The sequence below is a fragment of the Naegleria gruberi genome (genome assembly GCF_000004985.1).
Source record: "Naegleria gruberi genomic scaffold NAEGRscaffold_878, whole genome shotgun sequence".
Classification (NCBI taxonomy): Eukaryota; Heterolobosea; class Eutetramitea; order Acrasida; family Naegleriidae; genus Naegleria; species Naegleria gruberi.
In genome coordinates this window covers 1-1,617 of record NW_003162803.1, presented here as the reverse complement: position 1 = coordinate 1,617, position 1,617 = coordinate 1, and the positions used below count along the sequence as shown (strand labels likewise).

At 34.5% G+C, this 1,617-nt stretch overlaps 2 protein-coding genes across 2 annotated transcripts; one reads left to right on the top strand and one right to left on the bottom strand.

Moving 5' to 3' along the window:
- Window positions 1-19: 19 nt before the first annotated feature.
- Window positions 20-496, top strand: NAEGRDRAFT_44909 (uncharacterized protein; the record flags this gene model as incomplete). The annotated part of the gene is made up of 1 exon (XM_002668017.1): window positions 20-496. One exon carries the CDS (start codon window positions 20-22, stop codon window positions 494-496), a length of 477 nt encoding a protein of 158 aa, XP_002668063.1.
- A 418-nt stretch (window positions 497-914) lies between these two features.
- On the bottom strand, window positions 915-1,562 carry NAEGRDRAFT_54980 (uncharacterized protein; the record flags this gene model as incomplete). The annotated part of the gene is made up of 1 exon (XM_002668016.1): window positions 915-1,562. The coding sequence occupies one exon, from the start codon at window positions 1,560-1,562 to the stop codon at window positions 915-917; it is 648 nt and encodes a 215-aa protein (XP_002668062.1).
- Window positions 1,563-1,617: the final 55 nt, after the last annotated feature.

Sequence of the window (1,617 nt, the reverse complement as noted above, 5' to 3'; positions counted from 1 at the left end):
AATTGCAAGTGTAAAAGAAATGAAAGAAAAACTTTGTTATGTAACAACTAATTTTGAGGAAGAAAGTAAGAAAGGTTCTTTATTGGAAACAGAATATGAGTTACCAGATGGAAATATAATAACGATTGGTTCTGAAAAATTCAGAACAACAGAAGTATTCTTTCACCCAAATCTTATTGGAATGGAGGTTGGTGGAATTCACGAGCATATTGCTACCTCCATTAGAAAGTGTGATGTTGATATTAGAAAGGAAATGTATTCAAACATTGTGCTTTCGGGAGGATCGACATTATTTAATGGAATTGCTGAAAGATTGAGCAATGAACTTCAAGAAATATCTCCCTCAATGAAGAATCGAATAATAGCATTACCCGATCGAAAGTACCAGGCTTGGGTTGGTGGTAGTATTTTTGCTTCATTGTCAACTTATAATAAAATGTGCATCAGGAAAGAGGAGTATGATGAAACTGGACCAAATATCGTTCATAGAAAGTGAATCGAATAAATATCACAAGAAATGCTTCATTAATGACTGACGCCTTAATAGGAGATAAGGAACATGTACAAGGATCCAATATGTGAAAATACCATAAAAAGTAAGTAGCTTATTAGATTTTCAACAAAAAAGAAAATGATGAGCGATTATTCGGAACTCTCGATCGTGTACATTATGGATTGGAAAGGATTGGATCAAAGATAGCATTTATGGATAAAGACAATTTATTGCCGCATTCACCAACCTTGGTTAGTTTTGGAGCTTATTCAAGCTTTGAAGGATTTTTGAATGTTGAATTTGAATGGAAATTGTTGGGTGAATTCTCTGGTTTAACAATGTTAGTGATTGATTACGATCGGAACACATTAGGTGCTGTCCATGGTACGAAATTATTGCATCACGTTTTAAAAGAAATTTTCTACCAATCAACCTCTTTGTAATTCTTGTATAATTTTCCATACTTGAAACTTCCAGAAAGGATAGGGTGCAGAACTCTGAAGGCAGCATCAAGATCAGTAAGAGGAGGAGCTCTATATGCAGGTAAAGCAGAGGATACCCAACCAGTATCTACACTATTCACCAAAATTCCATTTCTAGCATAATATTCGCTGCAACTCCTCGTTAGCATATTTAGACTTGCCTTACTAGTATTGGTTTGAATATGACTATCAGATTTCCCACTCGTCTCAAATTGTCCCTCATGAGAAGTGACATTGATTATAAAACTATGCCCAAAACGAACTGAATGATGGATGTCATTTTCTTCTAAATCTTGGCTGTCATCATATGATGGTTTCATAATTTCAAACAACTCTGAAGCTAGAATGGTTGGAGAAACGGTATTAATCATTTGAGATTCTACAATTTCAGTGACGGATACATCAGAAAGCTTCTCATTCCAAGAGTTTGTAGGCCTATAATCGACTTGTTCTCCCCAAATATCTTTTTCACCTTTAGGAAAGTAATCATAAGTTAATGACGCATCAACTAATCTGGTTTCAGTTGACTTGGTAATTTCTATAGATTTCTCGATAAGGTTTGAATCATTTCCATGAATAATTGACATTGCACTTTCTTCACTTTTGGTAAGGTACTTTTGTTCAGACTTTAACAGTGATTTT